The 27,037-nt window shown below is 37.2% G+C and overlaps 1 protein-coding gene across 2 annotated transcripts; it reads right to left on the bottom strand.

Moving 5' to 3' along the window:
• Positions 1-834: 834 nt before the first annotated feature.
• enpp2l (ectonucleotide pyrophosphatase/phosphodiesterase 2-like) lies at positions 835-25,603 on the bottom strand. 2 transcript variants are annotated; one of them, XM_014990602.2, is made up of 25 exons: positions 25,284-25,595; positions 22,287-22,389; positions 21,801-21,950; positions 21,057-21,182; positions 20,910-20,970; positions 19,843-19,940; positions 19,622-19,701; positions 19,266-19,385; positions 18,837-18,892; positions 18,666-18,731; positions 18,052-18,124; positions 17,856-17,964; positions 17,506-17,631; positions 17,402-17,433; positions 16,922-17,049; positions 16,630-16,708; positions 16,278-16,365; positions 15,722-15,894; positions 15,540-15,600; positions 14,488-14,627; positions 12,350-12,491; positions 12,134-12,211; positions 9,957-10,089; positions 9,310-9,463; positions 835-3,248 (listed from the first exon to the last, which is right to left on the bottom strand). In XM_014990602.2, exons 1-25 carry the CDS (start codon positions 25,302-25,304, stop codon positions 3,078-3,080), a joined length of 2,568 nt encoding a protein of 855 aa, XP_014846088.2. In that variant the 5' UTR covers positions 25,305-25,595; the 3' UTR covers positions 835-3,077. The 2 variants fall into 2 exon arrangements, with proteins under 2 accessions (XP_014846088.2, XP_087866555.1); XM_088010429.1 differs by having other exon boundaries at positions 17,856-18,124; positions 25,284-25,603.
• Between the last annotated feature and the right edge of the window lie 1,434 nt (positions 25,604-27,037).

Below are 27,037 nucleotides of genomic sequence, written 5' to 3'. Positions count from 1 at the left end.
CACACAAAGAGGCACTGAGTTTGATGTGTTGCTATAAAATAAATCTATAAGTGTGGCTCAAGTAATTTAAATGTTGTGTACAAAGTAATGACATCCTCAACCAGGCTTACTCAAATCGCTTAAATGCATAGCAAGCTCAGTGTATGTAATTGTCTGAGTTTGCAGAAATTAATAATAGTGTTCTGGAAGAAAATAATCAATCTCTTATTGTTACACTTTAAAAATGATGCTTTCTATATCCTGCCCACAGCTGGGTCCTCAACTCCACACAGAACGGTTGCATCAAAAACCTGGAAAATGTTTAATTCAAAGTTTTATTTTTCTTGGGTTGGTCAACAAAGGTGTTTGGAAACCAGACCAGTGAGTGACGTAGGGGTTTAGTTTCATTATACAAACAGAAACTTTAAGGAATGTCTTCAGAGAAATCAAAAGTAAACAAAGACCTTAGGGGAAATGGTTTCTAACGTTTCTGGTAATCCACCCATCTACAGCAAGGCAATCTTATTATTTTCCATTTTTACTGATAGCTACAAACTATCAGAGCCAACCCATGTAAACTGACAAAAGTGCCTTTAATGAGAGTGCACACAGAAAGTAAATGGGATTGTTTTATCAATATAATCCTTATGTACCGTAGATCCACAGCACTTACCTGGTAACAGATATGGAACTAAAATGCTCTTTGGGAACAGGACCCTAAATGGGATTTTAGTGGAGTATTTTTTACATGAGCATCATCACAGCACATAAAGATAAAGAAGCTCTTCATTGTAAAGTGTCATTTTGAGTTATGAATTGACCATAGTTTAAAACAAAGTTCCACTCACTATAATATATTTTTATAACCTACATGGCTTTTATTTAAAAGACTAGAAGAATCTTCATAAGCTCTCAAAAGTCATGTATTTCTCTTCCACTGATTATGTATGTTAGGAACATTAACTCATGAATACAATACTATGAAAATAAATGAAATAAATGCAAAAGAACAATTTGGGACTCTTTATCTGTACAGAGTTAAGAGTATGAACGCTGGCAGTTTAATAAGACAAAAAATAAAAAATAAAAAAAAACTGGCAACAAATGCAACACCAGACAAGTGCTTTGATGCTTAAAATCTTTTACTGCTTGGGTCAAAGACTAAGCAGTCTTTATTCTCAGACGGTAAGAATCTGAACTCTGCAAGACACCACTGAACCTCTGTTTAAATAAAAGCCAAACATTGGTTACACTAAAGTTTTTTAAAAGTTGCCTGATGCTTCGCAACCTAACATCTGAGTTTGAGTTATTTGGGATTTAGAATGTATGGATTCTTCATCCTGACCAAGAAAAAATTTACCGTTATATGCTTTAAACTGATGTGGATGATGTGATGCTTCGTAGAGTAACGTGCATGCAAAAGAATTTGAAAAATAAAAATAAAATCACAAATTTGACTGAAGTGGTGAGGTGGTTTCATTTATTCTGTTGTGTGAAGTCTAATCCAAAGGATTTATATATATATTTTTAAATCCCAGCATATCCTTCCATAACATAAGCACTAATGTTATTTTGGAAGAAAAAAAAAGATTTTATTTCTATCTATTCTAATGCTAAATGGAGTTGCGTTGTTCCACTGAATTAGTTATATTTCACCCTCTGGCTATTATTGTCATAGTGCAAAAAACACTAAAATAAACTATTTTAGAAAAAAAAAGAAATACAACAGAAGTGGGGAAGAAAATTTGGGTGAAAATGAAATTAACAGAATGGTGTTTTTCTTTTAACAATGCACTGTAAAAAACATTTGGTCACAAATAGTGTTGGTCCTGTTAGTGCATATTATTATCTTAAATTATGCAAAAATGTATCATTTTGTAACCCAACCAAGAGAAAAGATCCACAAAAGCAACATTTTTTCTATGATCAGAGTTCTTTTCCAACCCAAAGCTAGGTTAATTTTGTATATATGTGATAATGGGGACAAAAATGTGTTTATGCAAGTTAAACACAAAGAAAAACATATCAGTTGATACTGAAACTTGCAGTTTCAGTTTCAGCCAGGCTACATTATGAGATTAGCTACTTTTTGAATTATGTGTATGAACTTCTAGCATTCCTTAAGTGTTATAAACGAGGTGGCCATTGTTTTTTGTTTTTTTTATGGATTTGCATATGTTAATTGAATAGTATTTTTACAAGAAGTCACTAGCTTTGGCTAACACAAAGACTTGGGAAGTGTTTTTATCTAAGATACTGTATATCCTCACTGCTGATAGCCGGATATTTTTAATCATACACAGATCACAGGGTTAGACACATCTTACTGTTTTCAATAATTAACATGTATTATCAAACACCATAATTTTTGTCTGCAACTCCATATTTACCACACAAAATGCATATTTGATAACATCTATTTTGCTGCTTAGCTTAGCTTATCTTTGCTCACACCTTGCTACCTTCAGCTTCAGATTTCATGAGAACAGTGAATAATATTCAAAAGTGATATGACACACAACTTTAAGCTATGTGCTCCAAAAAGAAATTACCCATATTTATAAAGGATTGTTTTAACCCACTGCTAATTTTCCGAATTTGTTTTAGCTTGGTTCTGCAAACACTAATACTCTGCTTCAGAATTTCATATACATATTTTTTATTTCACTTTCCAGTTTGTTATTTCAGGTTAATTTTTCCATTAAACTTGCTATGATCTACAGATTTTTAAAACAAAAACTATTAAATATTTTCTAATATTTGCATGCAATTGGCGTTCATTTGGAATATTAGGTAAATATTATTTATACTTGCAGAGCTATACTGTTACAGTGCTTTATGTATGCAAGAGAATATAGCTATATTAATAAAATCTGCATCTCTGCTCGAGCTGCTTCCCTGATTTTTTTAAATGGTATTCAATAATCCTACCAAAGTTCTTTTACATTGTTTTAATTTTCAAAAATGTATTCCCCTGTGAAAACTCTTCCTAGATGGGTCCTTTGGAGCAAAATGTATCTATAAAATTTCCAGCAAGCATGGAGACATAACACATGGCTTTCATGACATCCTGTGCATCTGCATCTTTATCTGTCTGTCTAGTCATCACTCTCGAAGGTGTTCAAGTAGGTTTTAAGGCTCAAGGTGCTGATGTAGGTGAGGTTAGTGGATCTGTACAGGTCCAGGCCCGTCAAGATCTCCACATCTCGAACCCGGGCCGTATGGTGCTTCAACAGGTCTTCAACCCACTGGGACTCATCCTCAGCACTCTGCGAACACAAGCGGGAAAACGGTTAACTGTCGATACCAACATACCCTAAGGACAAACTTAGATTTCATTGGAAAGGAATTTTTCAGAACATGTCTAATAGTCCTGACTAATATGGACAAAACAATTTCCCAGAATTACAAAATTGTCCTTGACCCAAACACACGCGACGTTCATCAGAAACAAGCTGTTGTGGTTTCTGACGAATAATTATGCACAGAAAATTACCTGGAACAATTAGACAGCTGGAACGAGCAGGTACAAAGTCCAGAACTCTTGGTCCAGAAATAGGGGACTAAAGGTCAACAAGATGTCCAATCATTATCATAGTCAAGATGATGGAAAGCACTGTTTTTCCCAACTCAGCATCTTTCTTGTATATTTGGTAATTTCCAAATATACAAGATAATCTCAGGCTTCTGTGGAGAAGCACAGCTTGGCAGAGCTTGGAGCTCCACCTGAGCTCTCAAAACAGTTTTTGTATTCACTTTAAGAAGCCCAAACTTGGTTTACTTAGGAGACGTGACATTTAAGAATTGGCTCAGACTCCACATTCAGTTGCCAGCCTGTGTTAATACTCCCTACTTTGCTCCATAACTTCAATATGAATCACAGTTTTCATGTCAATGCTCCGCTCTTGACTTTATGTGAGTCACGTCATACATATTAATGCACATCGCTCACCATTTTGATCAAAAGATAAAAAGGAAAAAAAACAGACATAATACCATAATTATTCAGGAAAACACTTTACACAAGCATCAAACATATTTAGCCTTTTCGTGTTGAGTAACAGTCACTGCTGGCATTATACTTAAGGTTGGTTTGGTTGCATCGACCCTTCATCCTTATTTGACCAATTATATAATCAGTTAAAAGACATTTTTTCTTGTTCGTCTAAAAATAATGCACATTGGATGAAATAATGTTATCTGAAATAGTATTCCAGTTAAATTTAGATAACTACCTCTATTAAAATAACTGATGCCCTGGAGACATAAGTTCTTTTGAAATCATTCTGTGTTATTTGGCATTTAATACTTGGCAACTCATTATTGCTGTGATGTCAACATTCGTGACACAACTTCAATTTAGAGTTGTTGCTTTTGTCGATGCCAACAGAGAAGATGAGTTCTGGTGTATTAATTATAAAGATACATTGTATTATTTTGGTTATAGGAGACTGTACCTGAGAAACATAAATCTTTTGCCCACAATAACACACCAAAGCTGGATAGACAGTTAGTATAAGTGCAATATTCCCACTGAACTATCTAAACAGAACCCAGCTTCTAAAGAAAAACGCAGGGCAATGTTAGACACCACCACACAAATGTACATATAAATAGACAGCATTGATCTGTTTTGCAGGAATGATAGTCAGTACCAGATCTATGTTTATCTCGTTGTGAGTGGCTTACAGGAAATCTTCATCTAGGATTCTGAGCTATAATCAGACTCATAGAAGAAAAAATACTGTCAAATGATTCTCAAACTACCCACTTAATTCTATATTTATTGCCTTAATTTATTCAGAAAAAAATATCTATCAACTATTTTTTAGGTAAATGTTGCCTGGAAGTGCCTGTAACTGAAAGTGGTATTGGTAAAATAAATTACATTTGACATACTTTACTTTTCTATGTTAAAGTATGCTAAAGTAAAGTAACATACTTTAAAGTATAGCTGTCTATGAAAATACATTAAAACTTATCTTTTAATTGTAAAATACATAGCTGTATTTCATTTAAGAGGGATAGATGACAAAATATTTATTCTATATTGTGAGAGTAACAATTTACAAATTGTCAAGCGAGGTGCTTTTTTTGTATGGAAGGAGTTTCTAAATAAGCAAAGAAAATAAAGACTAATCTCTAGAAGCTGTGAAATCACTCTGCAATTACATCAAAACTCATCTTCAGTTACGTACAGGTGTGTTCAACATTGGACCAAATCGTTTCACTTTCTGCAACGTTAATGAAACTTTGTGGTTAAGCAGCTAGGACAATCAGTAGTCCACATTATAAAATATTCCATCATCAAGAACAAACAAATACCAAATGTCTCTTCCGTGTTTGTCTTACCCTCGGCTTTTTGGTGGTTAAAAAGATTCCCACCTCCTATAACCAAAGATTAGTAATCACTGGAAGTGCAATCATACCTTTTCCCATGTTTCACAAGCCAATACGAGACATGATATGAGTTCACAAGAACAAGATACACCAAGGTTTTAATATCACTTAAAAAACTTAAAAGATTCAACTTATGCTGCAAAAAGACCTTTATTGTGCATTTTTATCGATTTTTGCAATGCCCATCCATCCATCCATCCATCCATCCATCCATCCATCCATCCATCCATCCATCCATCCATCCATCCATCCATCCATCCATCCATCCATCCATCCATCCATCCATCCATCCATCCATCCATCCATCCATCCATCCATCCATCCATCTTATATGCTTATCCCTAGTGTGGTCATGAGGAGTCCTAGTGTCCATCTCCAGTTGTCAACGGGGGAGAAGCAAAGTCAGCATAACTTCTCCATTTGCCCTTTCCAGCTCGTTTTCACTTCCTTATAATGTAAATTCAGTGTAAGCTACAGTTGCCAATCTACTTCCTTGTTCTAAAGGTTGCTGTTGAGGCTATAAATGTGTAGGTGTAAGTGTACATCCAGGGGTTGTCGAACATTCAGAGAACCAAAAAAAAATCTCATCCACAGCTATACTATTTTAGGGTTGTGGTGGGTGATGTGACGCACAAGGTCTGACCGTACAATACATAACTATATGAATCCTTTTCTTTGGTATTTCCTCATGTGGATGATGTTGCAAGTAAAACAAAGTGTTTGGCCCCTGACATGACTTCACTGGAAGTCATGTCAGGGGCCTCAAAACATATGTCTTCTGACAGAGAAAACAATCTGCAGAAGGTGGACTGAATTCCTCAGAATGTTATTAAAGTAACATGTTTCTTTAGTAACAAAGTACGTGAAAAGCTAAAAAAAAAAAAAAACCCTTGAGCTATTTTCACTTCTTGATAGAAAAAGGGCTCAAGGGGTATTTTCTAATAAAATCAATTTAAAATCTGACTCACAGACTCAATTTCTTTATGTTTTGTCAGATTCAAAGTTCACCAGCAATGAAATGTAAAGGTTGTGATTTCATTATTCCTTTACATCCTGAAAATTATCACTTAAAAATAGCCTACATGTTTAAAGTTCAAACTAAATTTTTACATACACTGTATAAAATTACACATAACCATTTTTTCCCATCACTATATGACAATAAATCAGACTAAACAAACTGTTCACCATTCACTAGCTATTTTCAAAAATGGATTCTTCTGTTCAGAGAGCCCTTTCAGCCTACGTTGGTACAAGACATATTTCACTGAGGATCAAGCTGTTTTACTTTTCCAGCGTTCGGTTGTATATTTCACACCAAAACTTATTCATTTCTGGGAAACAGAGCGAATTTCCTTCATGGATGAAATAATGTCTGGACATTCCCAGGGTGCCCAGTCATCACATCACGTAACTGTATTGAACACTTAATCATTGTCCCATTAGTTAGCTTGAAAATGTAGCCACAGACAAACCATAGCTGTGAAAAACCACAGTTCCCTTCCTGACACATTGGTGTCATTTAGTTTTTATAGTTTGATTAATTGAAAGTCGTCTTTCTTACAGTGTATGTAAGCATCTGGTTTCAACTATCAGTCTGTATTATTGTTAGCAGATGTTCAAATATCCAGTCCCTCTTTAACATCTAACATCTGACAGAACAAGTTAACAAATAGCAGTACTACCTCACAACTCGGATAATATTTTAAATACATTTAGAATTTATATTGATTATATTTTTATATTTGCTCTATTGAAAAATTTTGATATTTGTTTAGGTTCTTGTTCTTTTTCTTCTCTTGGCCTCCATGCCACCTCCTCTGTCCATGAAGTGCAATCCAGTTTAATTGCCAATAACAGAGCATATCTTTGTGGAGTTTAAGTTTATACATTTGGCTAAACCAGCACAGTTTAAGATTAAAGTCACTACCATAAATACATTCTTGAAGGAAAAGTTGTTTACATTAAACAGGTTGTTTGTCAAAATGAAACAGCAAGTTAAAATTAAAGTCTAAATATGATTAAAGGTAATGGTGAAACCAGACGACAATGACTAAGATGTTAGTCTACCTCTCCTCACCGGGGGAGTCAAGTGGGTTATTTCTATATGAATGTCACAGAGTATAATGATGAAAGTGCAATATTACGACTGCCTTTGTAGAGTGTTTTATTTTCTTCTCTGTCTTCAAGCTTTTTTTTTTTTTTTTGCTAGTTTGGGTTTTTCTTTTTTGAAAGTTTTCCTCTTTTTACATCCAAACGAAATTTGAAGTGTTTATATGCGGTCACAAAGTTCTCCTGCAAAGGATTTGATTCTGGGTCTTTGTTTGGCAACATCTGAACAGGGAGCAGTGCATTTAAAAGGATAGTGCATCACCTATAGAAATGTTAAGCACCACAGAAACCAGGAAAGACTTTTGAAAACAAAAGATCACCCAACTTATGTGAACTCTAATACAACGTCATTACTATGAGTCACACTTTTTGTCATAACACTAACAGTAACTTTTGTTTAAGAAATTCTATCTGAGCATCTAACTGGAGAAATTGTTTCTAAGTGAAGTCACCAGGATAAGGGGAAGAACAAGACTGAGATTTCCTCTCTCCTTACAATATCCTGCTTGGACCGGTTCCACATTTTGTCACATCACCACCACTAACTTCCCCGTGTGTACTTGAAATTTCATAACATTCCCACCAACACAAAGCAGTGCATAATTGTGAGGTGCAACAAAAACAGAATATGGTTCTAATACATGTTGGAAGAAGGAACTCTGGTCCCCAAAGAACAAAACAGAACTTCTTGAAAATGCTGCATGTAGCAGAAAACGTCCTGCAAATCACCCTTGACACACCAGGCCCACTGAGAAACATGATGGTGGCAGCATCATGTTGTATGCATGCTTTTCCTCACCAGTGGCAGTGAAGTCGGTTAATTAATGGGAAGATGGTGCTGGCTTAATGCAGACAATTGTGAATGGAAACTTGCTACATGGTTCAAAACATATAAGAAACTGCAGGAGTTGCTGGATTAGAATGGAATAAACTGACAACAATTCAATTCAGACCATGCGATGTGTTGATATAGATTTTAACCACACTTAAGTAACAGCACCAAAAAAACTAACAGAAAAGAAAGTCAGTTTGGACCATAATTTATTTCTGTTGACAGAGCAACTTTAAAAGAAATGAGGAATTTTTGTATTTTGTAGCTTATCTGTGTGGTTTCTTTCACATGATAATCAGGTTGGGATGCTTCTGGAGCACATGATATATTAACTCATTGGCAGTAAAGCGCTGATAATGCATCTGTCAAAAGTGACCAACTCTGACCTCTGAATGTCAGCAACAACTATTAAATCACATGGCATAGACTCAGCAACATTTGTCATAAACAATAAGATGACAATGTAAATGTTTTTTGTAAAAATTCAGCTTGTGTGGGGTTAAGAATAGTTTTTGAGTTTGGCAGAATGTGTCAGTGCTACATGTAAGGCAGCATCAAGGTCACACAGCATGCATAAAAATGAAGTGTCTGCATAAACAGAAACAAGCAGAGACTAGTTAGATCCTGGATTCAAAAAAAAAAAAAGTGACATAATGGCAATTGCTGGCAATGGCAATTGTTGGGATCAAACATCAAGTGAATCAACATATGAATCACAGTTTCTGTTAATTTTATATGAACCTGAGTAAACTTATTGAACTCTGCTAAAGCTGTACAAACCCATGAAATTTTCCACAGTTTGAACACATTTTTTTTAGCATAGTTTTAAGCAAGCCTTGATTCCATAAAGCATCAAAATAATACAATTTGGTAAACTTGTGCAATACTCGTGTTGATTTTGTTCATTTTAACCTGTCAACAAGCAAAGCAAACACATGTAGTACACGGGCCAATGCTGCCACCTGCTGGCGTTGTTTTGAACTTACATTGCAGGTTTCACTGTTGTCTGGCCTGTGAGGAAGGATGAAGGAAAACACCTTGAGAGCCCCATCACACTCATCCACCGTCTGGTTCATCTCCTGGCAGCTCGTCACAATCGTGTAGAAGTGGGTAGGAATGAGGGGTGAATTCGCTGAAGATCTTAAGAAAAAAAAAAAAACACAAAGTCAGATTACTGGTTGTAAAATTTAGACTTTTTTTGTTTATCTATTTTGAACCTATGGTCTCAAAACAAAGAGTATATTACTTTGCGGTTATTAAATAGACAAATATTCATTCAATCTGCTTGAAACTGAAAGCGTTTTTAGGAATATAAAGGCTAAATCTGGGATGATTCATTACAGATCATCCCAGATCCTTGTATTTCAGTTCAAATCTGCATGATGTCTTCCTTTTTTGTTGGTGTTTTAGTTATTCTCATTTTACTCATAAGTCTTGATCCTCTCTTAATTTCTTTCTTATTGATCTATAAGTTATAACTGACTTTTTGAATTAGAAATCTTCTTATTCTTTATATACTTTTGTATTCTGTAATTATTAATTTTTTCCTCCCAAATTGGCAAACTTTCCCAATTTCATCCTTCTCAAACAGGATGTTTGTCACCACATGTAGGAGCTGCTGTTAAAAACATACTCTTTAATCTGCGCTGTGGTGTCTCGAAGGCCGTCGTAGTTATAGTCGAAGATGGGCCCAGAGAGAACATTAATGCCATTGTTTTCTTCACTGTAACGTCTCAACAGCGTCCCCTGGAGGTAGCTCCATATTCCTGTATGCACACACAAAAAAAATGAAAGCGAAAACAACTTACCATGTGTTTAGAAATCAACCTTCATGTTGAACAGAAGAGTTTTATTAAAATCTGCTTTTTCGAAATTTAGCGAAGTGAAGTGGGTAGAGTAGTGGTAATGAGTAGCATCACTTTACTCGACATAATCATCTTCAAGTAAAAGCAACAACCCACATCTGGTAAAAGTGAAATGCAGTTCTTTCATGGTTAACTAGTGAAATGTGTCTTTTGTTTACAGAATGATCCATGGAGCCACTTGTTCCTCACTTGTATTGATCAAACATCTTGCAGCATCGACCATCTAAGTGTTTCAAAACCACAGCCGTCATAAAACCTCACCCAAGAATTAATGGCTACACATTGCAACATCGAATCTGCAGTTTGTCAACTGTACAAAAAGACACAACCTGAAAAGACTGCAAATGAGGGGCTGAGTATTTACAACTTCACATGGTGGAAGCTCTGAAATGTAATCTTTCGGAACAGTTTTGCAGTGTAGCTCCAAAACCATTACACCCCCACTGACCCAACACACACACACACACACACTCACACACTCAGATCCGATGACAGTAATAAATGATCTGTCTGCATAAGGCAGGATTTCAGATAGAGTCAGTGTTTAGTCTGATAACTGCTTTCTCCCCACATAAACAACGGGTATCAGCCTGTCCTCACTCAGACTTCATGTCACCAATTTTCTTTCTGTTTTATGTGACGCCACTAAATCTCACCTAAATGACGAGTAAAAAAGAAGAAAAACATTTTACTGCCCTGATGAAGAATCAACGCACCCCTCCACACAAACAGACCTGATGTCTATAATAAATTATTTGTGGCTGAACTGGACAGTGGATGAAAGACAGAGGCTGTGTTGTGTCCTGATAAGTCCTCTCTCTCTTCATAAACAATGGGTATCAGTATGTCCTGACTCAGACCTGATGTCAGCGCCTTTCTGTCCTCTGCCTCATGTGATACCAATGAATGTCACTGATGCAAAGGAAAGGAGGAGACTCAAACCCACCAAGCCTTAAAAAGGAAAAACAACATTTCCTTTGTCAAACTCAGCAATTCAGATTGCACTGAATTTGATACATGCATTTCCTCTGTTACACAATTAGGTAGAGGCCTACATCTCTTATTTTTTCCTAATTATTATTATCACTATTAATGAATGTCCACTTTTTTTTCTTTTATCATAACAGACTGACGTCCACTGCACCTAACAGTCCCTGCCTTTATTTTATGTCAATCTCAGTATCACCTGACCAAAGGCACACACTCCCAGAATCCCAATGGCGTTTTGCATACAGCATATGGTGGAAAATTAAACGTGGGTTCTCATCCAGCCTTGATAGTCCCAGTTCCAGTGTTAAATTTTTACTGATTTCACTACTGATAGTGTGGTGGAAAATTACTACAAGTTAACATCTGCTGATCATGTCATATGAAATGCTCGTGAACTCTCATCAAAACAACCTGTTTGAGCTGCACACACAAGGTTGGGAGTTGTTTTCCTGCAGCTGCAAGGGAACCAGACCGTCTCTCCCATGTTTTGAATTCCTTACCTTGGTATAAAACTCATGTCTTGTCTCTGCCTGCCAGAGCTTTTCACCCAGACCTGCTTCATTATTGTTTGTCCTACAAGCTCTCTGTATTGTGCACAATATATGAATAAACCTGATTGAGTGATTTCACCTGACAGTACCTGGTAAAACAATTTCTTTCCACAACAGTAGATATGGGCAGGTTTTGGAACTGTCCTCCTATCATTCCCATTTTGAAAAGTCGTTACAAGACATGTGACAAAGTACATGAAAAATCCCAATTTTCTTTCCTAAACATCTTTCTTGTTTTTTTTTTGTTTTTTTTGTTTTGTTTTTACAGAACTTTTATAGTTATGTAGGCTGTTGAAATCATGTGAGATTCTAAGCATATAACACATAATAACCACATTTTGTTTCTTGCTGCAATCAAAAGTGCTACATTAAATCTTATTTTTCACTTTAAGGCTCTAACTTACTCTTGAAAGCGGGGTACATGGGAACGGTGTTGGTGATGAGCGAAGAATCATATCTTGACTCTGGAGATGTTGCTAGTTCTGTTGACATAAAACATTTTTAGAATATTTTAATATACTGTTGCTCACTGAATGCTTGTATTTTAAATAACCCCCCGTAATTACAATGAAGGAGTTGAAAAATCTAATGAGTATGCACCATATAACATGGAGTTTTACCTGGAGGAAAGAGGAAGCCATAAGTGAGGTGGTTGTTCTGCTTGTACGTTGTGCAGCTCTGACTGTGAACTGAAGAAACTCTTGGGTCAGCTCGGATACAGTTAACAGAAGGAGAAACATCCGGTATGGGAGTCAAATCCTCCTGTTAAAAAAACGACACTAAGTATGAGAGAGAAACACAAGAGGGAGTCATCTCCAAATTGATGGGGAGCCTAAAGAAAACTAAAAGCAGACAAGGGCAGTGAAAAAGCAACCAGTTACTTCTAGATTCATGCCCCAGTCTTTTTAGAGGCATTTGTGTGTGAAAGTGTGTATTTCAGCATGCCCAAGGAGTGAGCAGATGTTTCCTGTAAACCTGCAACACGTCTGCATAAACATGAGGGAAACACGTGTCCGCTGTGTCTGTTCACTGTGGTAGGAGTTCATGATTACATTTATGCGACCTCCATGTTCTGCTATGACTCAAGCATGATGTCAGTCATAAAAACAGATGCAATGTGTTATTACTACACACTAATTTGTTTTTTTTTATAATGCAGCATAATTGGATGAAAAGAGATAACAGCTGGATAAAGAGGTGCACAGAGCACAACTGCAATGTACTCAAAACTAATTTGTTTTTGTTTTTTTTATTTTAAGAGAAAATGTGTCAAAAGGGACAATCATTCTCACAATCTTTTAGTTTTAAGGTAATAAACCCAGTAGTAATAATAGATCATTTTTATTTAGTTGTTTCTCCTCTTGCCCATCTAGACACGATACAGATCTACATCAATATGACAACACAGGTTTTGCCTCCTAACGTGGCACAATCTGTGTCTAATTTGAAAAGAAAGAAAACTGATAGAAAGCATCTAAACATTCTGTTCACAATAGCCATCAAAGCTAAATGGCCTCCAACCAGAATTATGACAGTGTTATAGTTGCATTTATTTTTAAACAATTAAATATGAAATTGTCCAGGTAATGTGCAATTATCACAATAGCAATTTGTGCATCAAAAAATTGCAAAGGACATGGAAATAACTGCAAAAGACTATTTAGATTTGATTTTTGTAGGCTGAACAATGGTATATTTGTCACATTAGATGTCAACTAAATAATTCATCTCTTTAATTCTATAGTCATATTTAATCAACTAAGATATTATTGATTTTTAATTTTTGCGTGAAACTGAAACATACAGTATTGAATAATTATACTGGTGACTAGTGTTTTCAAACTTCTAGCTCTATTAGTTATAAGGATTTTCAACTTAAAGGTAATGAAACCATGACATTTTAGACTGGAACATTACATCAAGCTAATGAAAAAGGTAGTTTAACAGAAATGTGGCTTGAAACATCTGCTTAATTTCTGCTTCGTAGGCATTTACAAAAAATATTTAATCTCATGAAGGTCAGCTTGTCCCCTAATAACAAATTTAAATGCACCACTTGTTTAGTCCTGTTGTATAAAAACTTTGCAGAAACAGTCAAAAAAACACAAAAATGCCCAACACAAGTCATTTTTCTAAAAACATTTCTTGGTTTGTAGTTAGAAAAAAAAAAAAAACACTATGGTGGTTCTTAAGAGCTGCAGGTAGCAGATCCCGTACACCACAGGTGTCAAACTCCAGTCCTCAAGGGCCGCCGCTGTCCTCCAGTTTTTAGATGTGCCAGAGGTTCAAAACGCTGGAATGAAATGGTTTAATTACCTCCTCCTTGAGTAGATCGGTTCTCCAGAGCCTTAATGACCTGATTATTCTATTCAGGTGTGGTGCAGCAGAGGCTCATCTAAAAGTTGCAGGACACCGGCCCTTGAGGACTGGAGTTTGACACCCCTGCCGTACACGAGGGGAGGGGAGGAAGACTAGTAAAAGATGTTTTTAATGCTGTCAGCTTTATCATGGTCAGTTTCATTTGTCATGCTAAAGCCTCATAGATCAGATATCTGTCACAAATCTCTAATCAGTAACTTCTGTTGATAGCTTCCATCTGCACACAACATGGGATATTTATCGAGGTTGTAAAGAACTTTTATGAGCCACAGAGTGCTATGCAGTCTGTGTGTGTGTGTGTGGGGGGGTGTGTGTGTGAGTGTGTGTGTGTGTGGGGGTGTGTGTGTGTGTGCGTGTGTGTGTGTGTGTGTGCGTGTACCTGTCGGGGTAGTGTGTATGCTGTCCAGAGTGGCATGGCCAGCTCTTTGCTGTATCCACTGATAAATTCCACATGATGAAGTAGACTGTATTGAGTAGTGAACATCACTGCTGGGCGACCAAATGGAAGATGGGTGGTGTCTAAAAATATAAAAACACAAAACTACATCACAGATGTTTGGTTAAATTATAAATCATAATTTGTTCACTTAATTATCGGAATAATCAATTCCTGATACCTTAGGTGGTCTTGGGGAAAAACAAAAATCTACAGCCAAGTATTTACTAACTCTAAGGTCTGTGCCCTGGGGGCAACCTGGAGGCTAACCGAGTAACTCACTGACTGACTGCATGAGGCAGGGCACAAAGTCCATCCACCAGCACATTTCCATTCTATCTTCTATTAACTAACTATTTATTTCTGTATTTCCAGGTAATGCTGGGGACAATTTCTTGTGTAACATGTCTCAGTCATCTTGACTTGACGGCCATCGAGGAATCCGAAGACATCCTGAAACTTTGCAAGATCAAAGCAAGTCAGGGAAGGATTTCATAGATGTGCTGATGAAAGGTTGGGCAACAAATCCCCAAACATTGTGCAAGAAATTGACGGCATGAATGTTTTCTGTCCCCTATCATGCGGTGGAATATTGTCATTTTCGTAATGGAACCTATGCTGATGTTACACAGGAAAAAAAGGGCAATCATAGTTCATTTCAACACTGTAAAAATATGAGGGTATGGCAAGTATGGGGTACAGTGGTGAAAACATTTTTTTTTTCTTATCACTAATCAATATAGCTGGAGTTTTTGCTGGAAATATTGTTAGACATTCATGGTTAAATTTGAATATCCCAGTATGTATGTGTGTGTGTGTGTGTGTGCGTGTGTGTGTGTGTGTGCGTGCGTGCGTGCGTGCGTGCGTGCGTGCGTATGTATGTATGTATGTATGTATTTATTTTTCCTTTACTTTGTGACAATAACACATGTCAAAACATTCTCCGCTGTTCCACAAGGAATATTTTCATAACTGTCAGAGGATAGGAAACTCACTGTAACCGTAGGTGCCATCTGGTGCAGGGGTAAAGGTTTCAATTATCTCCTCCACCTTGTTCTGGACGGGGAAGGAAAGAACAGGCAAATGGAAACTCATTTTAATTATCTGAATTGTGACTGCTTTTTACTTATTTATTAATTTATTCTTTTATCTTTTCTTTCCAAAGTCCTCTTCTAACCTCATCCTCACAGCTGCACCCCAGGTCTTGAATCATTGCGTGGTTGGAGTCAGACGCCGGTGATGGAGGTGTGACTTCCTCTGGCATGGTGGGCAGGAAGGGCGGATCCTTCAGCATGTCATTGAGGCTACCATGTGTCCCATTGTTAGGAGCTGGCTCCAACCCCAACAAGTCTGTCATCAGAGACAAATACAAGAACTAGAAGATTTGGTAAGTGGATGAAAGTGTTCACCTGATGCTTATATTTAAGAATGCAAGTTTCCCTTAGAAGTGTCTTGTTAAATCTAAAATAAGAATCAAATAATTATCATGCAAAATTATTTATGATGCATGTTGTCATATTTTCTAAAGTGCTACACGTCAACCAATCAGAGATTAATATACTGTTGTACCTAACAAAGTACTAATGAAAAGATCAAAATAACAGCTCAGTTGTTGTGTCTCTTACAAAGGGTTTCTATCACTAAACTTATTAACAGTGAAACAAAACCTTTAACTGTTTTCACAGTTAAGTTCCAGTTCAATCCTCTTTATTAAGGGGGAAATGTGTTCTTACCACACATGACGTTGTATAGTTCTATATTGTCAAACTCTGGGACACGTTTCTGGAACTTGAAACTTGGTCCATGGCCAATAAAGATTGTCTGCATACAAGGAGAGAAAGCCTGAATCACAAAAGTGCACTCCTCAAAAATGGGAAATATGATTTATTTGGTTTTATTTAGATCTGTAGTTTTAATCTGAGCTTTAAACACAGGCACATGTTGAATTTCTAGGCCAATCTCTCTCCAATTCTGCCATCTCTCTCACAGTGACCTGTGACTTCATTTCATCCAGTGGTCAAACATTCTACCTAACATCTTTATGAGTGTTGTGTAAAACGGAGAAAACGTATAAAACTTCATTACCCTCATGCTTGTTATCTTGTTGTCAAAGCCATGGTCACCAAAGAAACCGCACCGAGATCTTGGTTTTTCTGGCAGTTTCCTGAAAAACATTTTTTTTTTTCTGTACTGAAAATCAGTGCCATAAAGTAAAACTGATTTATATAAATTTACAGAGAACACAGAATGAAATTTAGTATTTGATATTCAAGATGTTACAAGATCTTTGATTCGAATGTTAAATCTGGTACAAAGTCTCCAGTTTTTGGAGCTTTAATATCTTCCTACATTGCAGTATAACTTTGTGTCAGGTTACTTAGCAATGTGCCATTTCCGCTCCATCAAAAGCTGGACATCCTCGATCCTGCGGTTGTTGGCGTAGTGAAGCCTCTTGGGTAAATGGTGCTTCAGGTATGGTCTAAAGTGCTGAGTAGGCATTTTGCACTGAAACAGAAAGCCTGCTGTTGAACATCTTGAACCTATTTTTCCTCAGTAAATGCTTATTTACTGAGCATCATCCTTTTGTTCAATATGTGACGCAAAACCAGGAACAAACTCATCAGGTTTGGGGTCTTTTGAAAACTCTGATGGTTGCTTATTCCGTCATCTTTTTAGTAGTCTGCCAACATTCAAATGGCCATGTCCTCTTATTTTTATTTTATTTATACGCGATTTACATCACTGGAAAGCTTAAAATCCACACTTCCAGAATCTGTAAATACCCCGAGGGAGACTTGCTCCTGGTTTTATCGTGGCCAGTCACAGATGCTTCGTACTCTTATGTCGTCATACTTACAGTAAGGTTTCCAACCACAACCTTTGGGTCATCTGAAAAAAGAAAAATTATTTTATTTTTTAAAAATTCACACCTATACTTATTTCCAATCATTCTCGTCTTACATGTGGTGGATTTAGGGTCACGGGGGCGAATTCTACCAATGGAGCCCGGGATGAGCATGATATCGTCGAGATTTAGAGGGTAGTTGCTGAGAAACTCTGTCCTGTCACAATGGGCCTCTTCCATACCTGTCAGAGACATTAAGTCACATGTATGTATTTGGTGTTACTAATAAATCATTTCAAGTTCATTACAAATAAAATAATAAACTGAGAAATTGCTTTACTTCTTGGATTTTAAAAAATCTATCAAAGTCTCTTGTAAATTTTTTTGAAATGTACAATCAAATTTAATTTGTGTTTTGTCCGCTTTTAAACAATAACAACAAAATCAAAAGGAAGTCAAGGAGTACCGTGATCGCCTACAATGATGACATTGACACATCGGTGCAGATTCATCTGCTTCAGTCCGTTCATTAGTTGACCAATGATGTTGTCAATTTCCCTCAAAGGGTTGTCCAGCTGAGGACCAAAAGCATGATTAAACCGTTTGAGAAAAGAAAAAAAAAGTCTTATTTCAGAGACACTTTCTGAATCTTTCTTTCGTACCTCACTGCTGAGTGGTCCAAGGCGATGGCCAAAGGTATCCGGCTGCTCGGAGTGGACTGCATAAACATAGGGCCTAAAGAATAACATATTTACTCATTTTGTTTCATTGGAAATTATCTTTGATATGAGGCCATTTTGTGTTCAGTAAGACAAGAAAAGCCCTTCGCCAAACTTGTTTTAAAGCCTGAGTTCCCTTCATCTTTCCCAACTGATTGCATGTGATTTATCATGCCTTATTGATTTTTAAGAGGATTTTCAATGCTAAATTACAAAAAAATGTTGGACTAGAACTAGTTTTTGTTGTGGCACCCAAAACCAAAACCACTCCAAAGTCATTCAGCTTTTCCACATACTTAACTGTAAGGAATGCTTGATGTCAAAGAACCAACCTTGATTTTTGAAGAGGTTTAAAAGGGGTACATCCTTCTGCATCTAGAAACTAGTTTTATTTTTATTTTTTTTCTGGCTGAGATTGCAACGCTTAAAGTTTACGGAAGAGGTAAACAAGTAAAACTGTCAATCACCATAAATATGAGGCTTTAGTAAATATAATTTGAAAATGAATAAAATGTTGTACTCAATTACACAAACTTCTGAAGAAGAGTTGAAAATACCTCTCTTGATCTGAAAGTGTCAGCCAATGGAGAATTGTCAAAATCCTTCTTTCTAGAGGAATCACCCTGGAAAAATCAACAGATTGAAGAAGTTAAACTATTTTAGGGAAATAGTATTTAAATAAACAGTGATTTTTGAAACAATTCAAAAACATTTTTGTACTAATGTACCACGGCCAGAAGAACGTTCCTGCTTTCACTCCTTGTTTCTCTGCTGTAATCCAGATCTGCAAAATACAAGATGGCAAAAACACAATATTCCACTCACACAAGGAAATTGTAACATGAGCAGATACATGGCAAAAATGTATGCAACCACTGTTTGGAGAATCTGGTGACTGGTAAATCACCCAACCGGTAGCACTTTTGTCGGGCAGACTCTTCTGACCAAACAGGCATCCGCTGAAATATTGTGCAAATCTGATGTTGCATCATTTTGTAATGATGCAAAAACAGTGTAGTTTTTGCATCATTGCAATAACTGCACTGTCATCTACAAACATGATGGTGTAATAATCAACCTATCATTATTGTTGATGTGGAGATATTTGGGCAGCACTTTGCCTGAAGCAAGCTAACTAGTATGTGAGCGGTACTCACTGGCTGTCCACCCCACCAGCGATGGTTTAATTTTTCTCTTGTGCGTAGGCTGAAGGTGGCATTGAACACTGGGTCATGCATGGTGTTTCCCACAATTCCATGGGACTCTGGGTACAGACCCTGCAGATAAACCCCACAGTGTTATGTCAGTGCAGGCAAAAATCAGGCCTGTACCAATGTCACAACATGAACAGACCATAAAAGTAAACTGGACAGAAACAAACATACAGTATGTTTGTACTTAGCTTTCAAACATAAAGGTATTCATTAACAGCCTGGCTTTAGTATCCATTCCACAAGAGTTTTGCAAAGTAGAAATTCAAACAGTTTACTTAGCATTATGGAACATCACTTACTGTGGCTAGGGTGTATAAATTTGGAAATGTCTTTGATGGATAGACGGGTCGCATGTACGGAGGTGACACACCACATGATCCTGAAACAAAACAAATGATTTGCTTTGGGAAAAAGACAGGAAAACCAATTCTACAAAAAAGTTGTTCCCAATATGGAAAATTAAAACAAAGATACATTTTCTCTCCCAGAAACATGCAGAAAGAGTAGAATAGAAGCATACTGAGTTTATGTAAGTTAGGGATGACATATTTGCTCTTCTTCATGTAGGACGCTCTGAACCCATCAACAGACAGCATGATGAGAGGAGGACGGACGAAACTGTAAAGTACAAAAATAAAAAAAATGAAAAATGGCAGTTTTTCTGTAAGGCCTCACCTTGAACACACTGCTTTCTTGTTTGACAGAATAGAAAGTTAAAAAAAAACAAGCCAAACGCCTTGTTAAGGTGCTGGCTGAAGCTAGTAAGACAGTGTCAACATGTACTGTGACTCTGGTCCCTGTATCAACATGAGCTGAAAGGCCACTCAGAAAGGAAGAGGCCTTTACTTAATAAATATAATAAGCTAGATTTAAGTAAATGTCATCAAAATGATTTGTGTGAGTTGGCTCTTTGTGCTGCTTTGCTCATCAGTGGTCTTTGCCTCAAAACCAAAATATGGACGGTGTCTTTCTTCTTATCTATGTCTCATTTTAGCTTCCTGTGGAAGTCTGGCCAAAGAGCAGGGATAGCTTTTAATTTTAAGAGTTGAGTTGCTTTGAATGCAAGCAGTTATTTTTGTCCTCCTCTTTAACCAGCTCAGAACTGAGTATATTTGAACTGAGTATCTCTCCATCGATGCTGTGTGTTGTAGCCCGAATAAAATAAGAATGTTTTTAAAATTACTTTTCAGATTTCTTAGCATGCACTGCCTAAATATAAGCAAGTCTTTATTTTAATGTTCATGTGTGTTGCCCAGATGCCCAAACCACAAACATTGACGGACTCTTGATTTGATTTTATCCTCAGGTCAGAAAAAGTCTTAACTTGAAGACTTTTGTTTTGGACTCTAACTTCAACGAACATCAGGAAGCCTGAACTAAATCTTAGCCCCAGCTGCACATTATTATACCACACCCATTGCAATTAAGTCAATATAATACTTTTTTCATAAACCTTATGAATTACAAATATTTTGCTTGTATTAAATAACATTGTTGTCTCAGTGTCAACTTATAGAAGAACACTTTCTGGCCAGGTCAACATCTCCCGACCTGTTCAGTGTAATATATCCACCATATGAATTTTACCCTGCAGGACATTCAGGACTCTTGATCTCTTCACAGCTGTCCTCCAACCATGAAGTCTCATCTGAAAGAAATGACAAGCTTTTAATTGTTCTGAATCAGGAATAAATTAAATCCTGTTTTTTAAGGAAAATTTTAAATTATACATACCGCTGCATGTGGATTTGTAGTTAGAACAGCAGTCTCCATTTTCTAAGCAATCATCAGAACAGTGGCAGGCATGGTCTTCATTCCTCTCCTCCCCACAGCGATCAGGTGTACACTCAAACCCCCCCGCTAAGAGAGGAAGCCAAATTAATCACCAATCAACCATTTTATTTCTAAATTTAAAAACCTCCCTCTGCCTTATTGGCTGTAACGATTCCAAAATAGAGTAGAAATAGATTGCATGGTGAAAAATTTGACCCAATGAACCAATGTCTTTTTGTTAAAGGGGAAAAGAAGAGACCTCAGCTACTGGTTGCATCAGATTAAAAATGTATGTCAATATTACAGCCAAAACTACTTGTTGAAGTCAGGATGGATCCATACATTTATGTTATGTCAAATTCTGACATTTCCATAGGCGTTGGAGCTGAATTTCAGATTTTTAGACCAGAAAATATTTATCCTTTTTGTTACTGTTAAATTTGAGTAGTGGCCGTAGTTTCATGTTCTTAACTAACAGATGCAGCTTTCGGTGTGATCTTCTGCTGCTGCAGCCCATCTCCTTCAAGGTACATTGTGTTGTGCTTACAAATGGCATTTTGAATACCTTAATCCAGAATGTATTGTTTTCTGTACTATTTCTACACATAGCTGTACCTAATAAAGTGGCTGGTCAGTGTATCTTTGGATTAGGGAAAAACAACAAGGAGGGGTGAGAGTGGATGTGTAATTGTGAGTAATACTGACCTGTTTTCAGGCAGTGAGCATCGAAGTCCGAGCAGCAGCTGAGGTAAGTTTTACACAGATTGTCACATCTGCATCCTGGAGGATCTGCCACCTCCAACTCAAAGCACCTCCCTTTACAGGATCCTGCTGTGCTGACCCACTCTGACACAACTGTAAGGGATAGAGGGTCAAAATGAGAAACAACAGCTGACATCCTAGTCATCAGAAAATTGTGTTAGCTCATCTGAACTATTTACTGAAATTATTTCCAAATATCCACCAGTGATGTTTTTACTTTGTTCATTTTCCTGAGTAATGAGCAGAAGAGCTAGAAATGCTGCTTAAAATGAATAAATACCATCTGTTCAAAAAGCAAATTGATTGGTAAGAGAACTGAAATTACTTGTGCCGTGATAAAATTAAGAATATCAAATCAAAAAATTTGGTTAATGAAAGTATAACCTTGAAGATAGTGGGAGAGAGAGCGAGGGAAACATCTGTTCTTACGTTTAGTGACAGGTGATGTGTTGTCTCCGTCTCCAGGTCGTGTGGCTTCAAATATGTGAGCTCTGCTGACATCCGTCTCCCAAAGACAGAACACCAACACGATCTGCAAGAAGCACAAGTTATTATATTTCTTTTCAGTCTGCGTTATTTTACGCTAAGACATTATCTCTTCATCATTATGCCTGTTACTGAGTGAGTAGTGGCCTAGTTGCATAATGATTTGTGGAAGCTTTCCTCACAATATTTGAACGAATTGTGAGGATTATGAAGTTCTGCACCCTTTTGAAGGCATTACATTTTATAAACAAAACAAAATATGTCCCAATTTTGGTCTTACATTACAGACCAAAGCATTAGCGGTAACATCAAACAGTGAAAGTCTTGGTTTAACTTTCTTTTTTTTTTTTTGCAACAAAATTAGCATGATTATAGTCTATTATCAATTTTTACTAAAATTATCAGATATTTGTGTTTGTGTTGCTTAGACTAAGTTTTTGAAAGAAACTTCCTCATGCAAGCTGAGATTTGTTTTGTTTTTCTTACTATTGCTCTAAAGTTGTGACTTTTGCAAATGTTCTCAACAACTCAACTTGAACTTGCTACAAAAGCCCTGGATGGTAACATGGCCTTAATTTGCTTTGTGGAAAGTGTGCAGGTTCTTATCTAACTAATCCTTGCAAAACAGACTTTTTTTCTTATTTATTTATTAATTTATTGATTAATTTATTGCTAGGTCTCTCTAAATGAGATTTTGATTGGAAGCCATTTTCACAAACTTCTAAAATGGCCTATTTGGAAACTGTGTTTGAATCAGTTTTCAGAGAGATCTTAAACACCTCAGCTTCCCCTTAGCAGTCAGTGATGCTGACATAGTAACTGAGCAAGTTCAGATTTTCAGAAGCTACAACTTGGTACTCACATAATCTGTTTTAAAAACTTTCCTCAGGATGAATCAGTCCAGTGGTCCAGCAACATGCTGGACACAATGAACACTCTCAGTTCAGGAACTAAGACACAATGATACAGTTACAGATTCAGTGATGCGGAATCACAGCTTGAACACATTTTCTTGGGAAATGTGTTACAGATGCATCTCCAGGCGGTTTCCAACTAAAATCCTATTGGGCAAGAACATTTATTTTATTAAGAACCATTATCTTTTTCCATTACAGAACCCTGACTTTCTTTAAATCCATTGTTCTCAAGCAATGGTACAAGTACCACTTGTACTGCTATGTAATTAAAAACAAACAAACTGTGATGCAGCCCAAAAATCTGTTAAAGAACACTGGTCTTTTCTTCATCACAAAATACCCAAAAGAAAAGTGGAGAAGAAAAACATCCAAAACTCTCAGCAAAAACTGAGGTGGACAACAGAATAACCAGGAACATGTGCTTATCTGTGTTCCCGGTTCAAGTTGAAAAACATGTGGGATTTGTGAGTATTTTTCTGATCAGTGACCAGACTAACTATGATAAGCAAAACAAATTGAAACAGTACATTTTAATTGCCTTTTATGAGTTCAAAACCTCTAACAATGTGATGACTGGAGGACATTGTACAGTATGGTATTTGCAAACAGTTTTTGATATAGATATCAACAGATGTTTTTATATAGATGAGGGCTACGTTGGGTTTTTAGGTCAGCATTGCTGAGAAATCCAAGTTCTGTTGCAAAACTTGCAACAGAACTTGGAGCAATAGCCGTACTAGGTAGTTATAGAGGTGACACTTGTAAAACGTTTGAGAAATCACAGTTTTTAATCAGTTGTTTCAACATTTCACAACTTCTGACTCACAAACAGCAATTCAACTAAACAGACAAATACACGCTTCTGTCAGGCTGCCCCAGCGCAGCTGTGGCTATAATGTAGTACCTTATCACCATCTGTGTGACTGTGTGCGTGAACGTGTGAATGACTGAATGTAGTGTGGAAGGCTCTGGGGTCCTCTGGCCTTGATAAAGCGCTGCACAAGTACAGGCCATATAAAGACAGCTCAGGCATAATCAACAGCCAGTATGTAACTTGTATCTTTTTCGCTCTCTTCTTCTCTATTTTTTATACCTGTGGAGCAGGAGACTGTGTGTTCAATGAAGTTTGAATCGAGTTGATTTGAATTGAGTATCTATTTATGGTTATTGCTTTATTGCTGTATAGCATTAACATGCTTCACCATCATCATCATCATGGTTATTTATTTTAATTACTGAAAAGCATCTCAAGACCTAGTTGACTGTGACCCCAACTTTAGGAAACACTGCATAAAATGTTTGTGAATCTTGCAGGCTGACTGATGAAATGACATTTAAGACATAGATCCTACAATTAATATAGGCTACATCCTATTAAATACATAAATAAAAAAAGAAATACATAAAATAAATAAAAAAAAACAACCACAGGGCAATTAAAAAGTGAACATATATACCTGTTTAATTTTAAAAGGCCATAAAAACTTTTTTATGACACATACAGTTAGGTTGCTAGTTAATTATTACAATTACTGTATTAATAATATGAATTAAATGTTTCATCCGGATCAAACCCACGCTGTGGTACACGGAAAGGAGGTCACCCACAGTCTAACCATTAACCTACAGCTTGTGTTTACCTTTAACTCCCCCAGGTAAACACATCTGTGTAGTTGCTGACATGAAGCAACACTGAAGCAATCCATCACCGTCACACTTCTTGCTCAGCTTGAGTCAGAACAACAGCAGCCAGTCATCCCTGCTCCATAATTCATATCCATCCGAGGAGGGGTTATGTAATTTGTCCCTTCTGCTGAAGCAAAGCCTGAAAATGTTTCAAATGTTTCTGATGTGAGGCAGTAAAGAGCAGGCAGGTCGATATGTCAATTCTCCAACAGCGCTATCTCTGTTTTGGGGCGGTTGTTGTGCAGGGGGGGAGCTGGGAAACCTTCGGACATGCACATGAGAACTACAACACAGCGATATGGGACTCAAACACAAAACTGTGACAGTCTTACCGTACCAAATTTCCCAGCAGCATCATGTTCCGAACAGCGGATCCACCTTTGGCATTCCAGAAAACCCCCCAAAAAACTCAGAAATCCGTCCCCAGCGTCCTTTAGAGGATCCTCGGTGCACCTCTGCAGATCGATGGAGCAGAGCGCAGGGGTCCGGCTCTTTCTCTCTCCCCCGTTGTTTGCCTTTGCTCAGCCTCTGCCTCTCTCGGTATTGGGCCAATAAGCATGAAGTAATGGTGACAGCTGCGCTTTGGTACAAGAGTGCGTCAGGTCGGACAGACGCTCCGGAGTCCAACACAGTCGGCAGCACTGAGCAGATCACACAGGGAGAGGGGGAAAGAGAGGCACTCACAGGGAAAGGGACGGTTTGTGTAATCTCCCTTCGATTGCTTTCAGGCTGAAATAATGGAAAAAAGAACGAAGCTTTGACCTTTTGCACAATTTTAGTAACATCATTAGAGCAAAAACAATAAGATCAACAAGTACAGGCCATTTGATGGAGAAAGTCTTTTATGACAAAACCAACGTTCTCCCTAATAGTAGTGCATTGTAAAGTTCCAAAGAAAAGTTAACAAAACCACAAATTGAGTTTAGATTTACACCAACATATCTGATGCCAGGCAGTGCATCCAACTGATATTCCCAAATGTTTGTATTTGTGTTGAGGTCATAATAAATGGCCTGTGTGCAGCACTTTATCTAAGCCAGAGGACTCCAAAGCGCTTTCTACTGCATTCAGTCATTCTCACATTCACATGCTAATGGTGGGAACTACATTGAAGCCACAGTTTGGGACAGTCTAACAGAAGAGAGGCTGCCATGCACCGTGTGCACCATGCACAGGCCCTCTGACCGCCACCAAAAGGCATCAAGGCATATGACAGACAGAGCGTCGGGTCGTCAGGGATCCAACCCAGCAACACACCAGTTACAAGACAAACTCCTACCTCTGTTGCCTCAGTCATACAGATATAAAGTCTGTCAAGCAGGGGAGATGGTCAAACTAATCACTTTCCTTATTTCAGTCTACACCCTTGTAACAAAAACAAAAGCTTGACTGTGGATACAGTCACTCATGTGATCAACAAACAACCTGCGAGGCAACATTTAACAAAATACCAGTGCATATCTGAGCCTGTATGTACAATGGCAACATGGATTTGAGGAACTGTGTAACAAAATCAAACTCAAGCAACCAGAATTTTTTTTTTCTTCTTAGCAAAATATTGGTGGCAGTTGTGATTCTTTCCAGAGATCAGCCGTTACCCCAGTTAAGATACACAGTTCTCCGTTTTTAATTGTACTGCAAACCGAACCCTAAAGCAAACATTATACACCAAACCCAGTTAATAACCATGGACGCAACGTTGGTTCGTTTAACCCACATTTTAGCAAGCAGAATGTGGACAGTGTGAAACCTAAGTTTGGCTGGGCATTTTATATAGTCAGGTTTCATGTTTCATTTTAGGCCTGGTAACATGATATTTCTGTTCAATAAAAATTTATTTTATATTTTCTTCACAAGACCCTGTATATTTTATAACAGCAAATATCAGATTTTCTTACAGATATAGTAACATTTAAGGAACAAATAGAGAACAACATTTTCTAACTGCAAGGACACAGGAGGCTCTAACAGAAGCCTCATGTGTGCTGATTTCAACATCAGTGGTTTTTGCATTGACGTCAACATCCCTTATTAGAAATGGAAAATATGAATAAGTCAAATCAGGGCAAGGACAATTTAATTAACTTCAGA

The sequence above is a fragment of the Poecilia mexicana genome, unplaced genomic scaffold, assembly GCF_051168715.1.
Source record: "Poecilia mexicana isolate PSO_F unplaced genomic scaffold, ASM5116871v1 scaffold_11, whole genome shotgun sequence".
Taxonomy (NCBI): domain Eukaryota; kingdom Metazoa; phylum Chordata; class Actinopteri; order Cyprinodontiformes; family Poeciliidae; genus Poecilia; species Poecilia mexicana.
The sequence above is the reverse complement of the archived record's forward strand: the minus strand, read 5'-3'. Positions and strand labels throughout refer to the sequence as shown.